Here is a 1,258-nt window from a genome sequence, read left to right on the forward strand (position 1 = left end):
AATGTACATCAATTCGCTAGACTCGTAGAGTATGGGGAGCCGGAGGACTTGTGTGCCGCTCCCGGCTCCTGGTCCCAGGTCCTCTCACGCACACTCCCGCCAACATCTACCATCGTATCACTCGATTTACAGCCCATGACGCCCCTACCCGGTGTGACGACCCTACAAGCAGACATTACCCACCCATCCACGCTCCCGCTCTTGCTCCGGCATCTGGGCAACAAGCCTGCGGATTTAGTTATTTCCGACGGGGCACCCGACGTCACAGGGCTGCACGATTTGGACGAGTACATCCAGTCGCAACTGCTCCTCGCGGCACTGAACCTAGCGACCTGCGTGTTGAAACCCGGCGGGGGGTTTGTGGCCAAAATATTTAGAGGGAGGGATGTGGCTATTGTGTTTGCTCAGTTAAGATGCCTTTTTGATCGTGTCACTTGTGCGAAGCCACGCAGTTCGAGGGGGAGTAGCATTGAGGCTTTTGTGGTTTGCGAGGGGTACTCACCACCCGCGGGGTTCAAGCCTTCTTTGGAAGCGCCGCTAGGGCTAGGAACGGAGTTTCCAGAGAGTAGGAGGAGAGTATCCGTGGGGCTGAATGGGGGAGGAGGTAAAGAGGAGGAGCAGCTGGTAGACAGTGTCAAGGAAATCGAATTGGGGGAAATGGAGGGTGGTGAGGATGGCGACCGTGATACCCAAGAGGCAAGATATATCGCGCCTTTCATCGCTTGCGGGGACTTGAGCGAGTTCGATTCGGACGCTACGTACGCCCTACCAGAAGTAGATGAGTTTGGGCAGAAGTGGAAGAGCAGGGATCCAATACAACCTCCCACGGCCCCGCCGTACAAGACCGCCCTGGAGATGAGGCGACAATTAGGGGGTGGTGGTCTGTCCACTTCATGAAGTGGTTAATTTTTAGGGGACCTTGTGCTTAAACGCCAGTACCGGCATACAGAGCAGTGATTTTAATCTCCGAGAGGCTTCTGGAAGAGGGATTATACAAGAAATTTTCATGGTCCTATAGAACTACCAAAATGTGGCTAGATGGGCAATAGAGGGTGGTGTAATTTTTCGCTGCAGAAAGCTCCCCCTAATTTGCTTGTTAAAAGAGATTACTGTCTGACAATATATATATTATCTGTTCTATGGAAAGTCACAGCCATGGGGAAGCAGCTTCTGTACGGTTGTCCATTTCGCCGTTTTTCTAGATAATCGGATGAGCAGAACAGACCCGACCCCGCACCCCCAAGGTATGGACTCTCTC

At 52.9% G+C, this 1,258-nt stretch overlaps 1 protein-coding gene; it reads left to right on the forward strand.

Moving 5' to 3' along the window:
* The window catches only part of GSTUM_00002036001 (uncharacterized protein), a 1,314-nt gene extending 368 nt beyond the window's left edge, over window positions 1-946 (forward strand). Inside the window, exons 2-3 of the mRNA XM_002839393.2 lie at window positions 1-554; window positions 633-946. The exon at window positions 1-554 is cut by the window's left edge and continues 176 nt beyond it. Of these exons, the coding sequence (XP_002839439.1) occupies window positions 136-554; window positions 633-897 (684 nt within the window). The 5' untranslated portion in view covers window positions 1-135 and the 3' untranslated portion in view covers window positions 898-946.
* Window positions 947-1,258: the final 312 nt, after the last annotated feature.

This window comes from Tuber melanosporum, assembly GCF_000151645.1.
Source record: "Tuber melanosporum whole genome shotgun sequence assembly, scaffold_352, strain Mel28".
NCBI lineage: Eukaryota > Fungi > Ascomycota > Pezizomycetes > Pezizales > Tuberaceae > Tuber > Tuber melanosporum.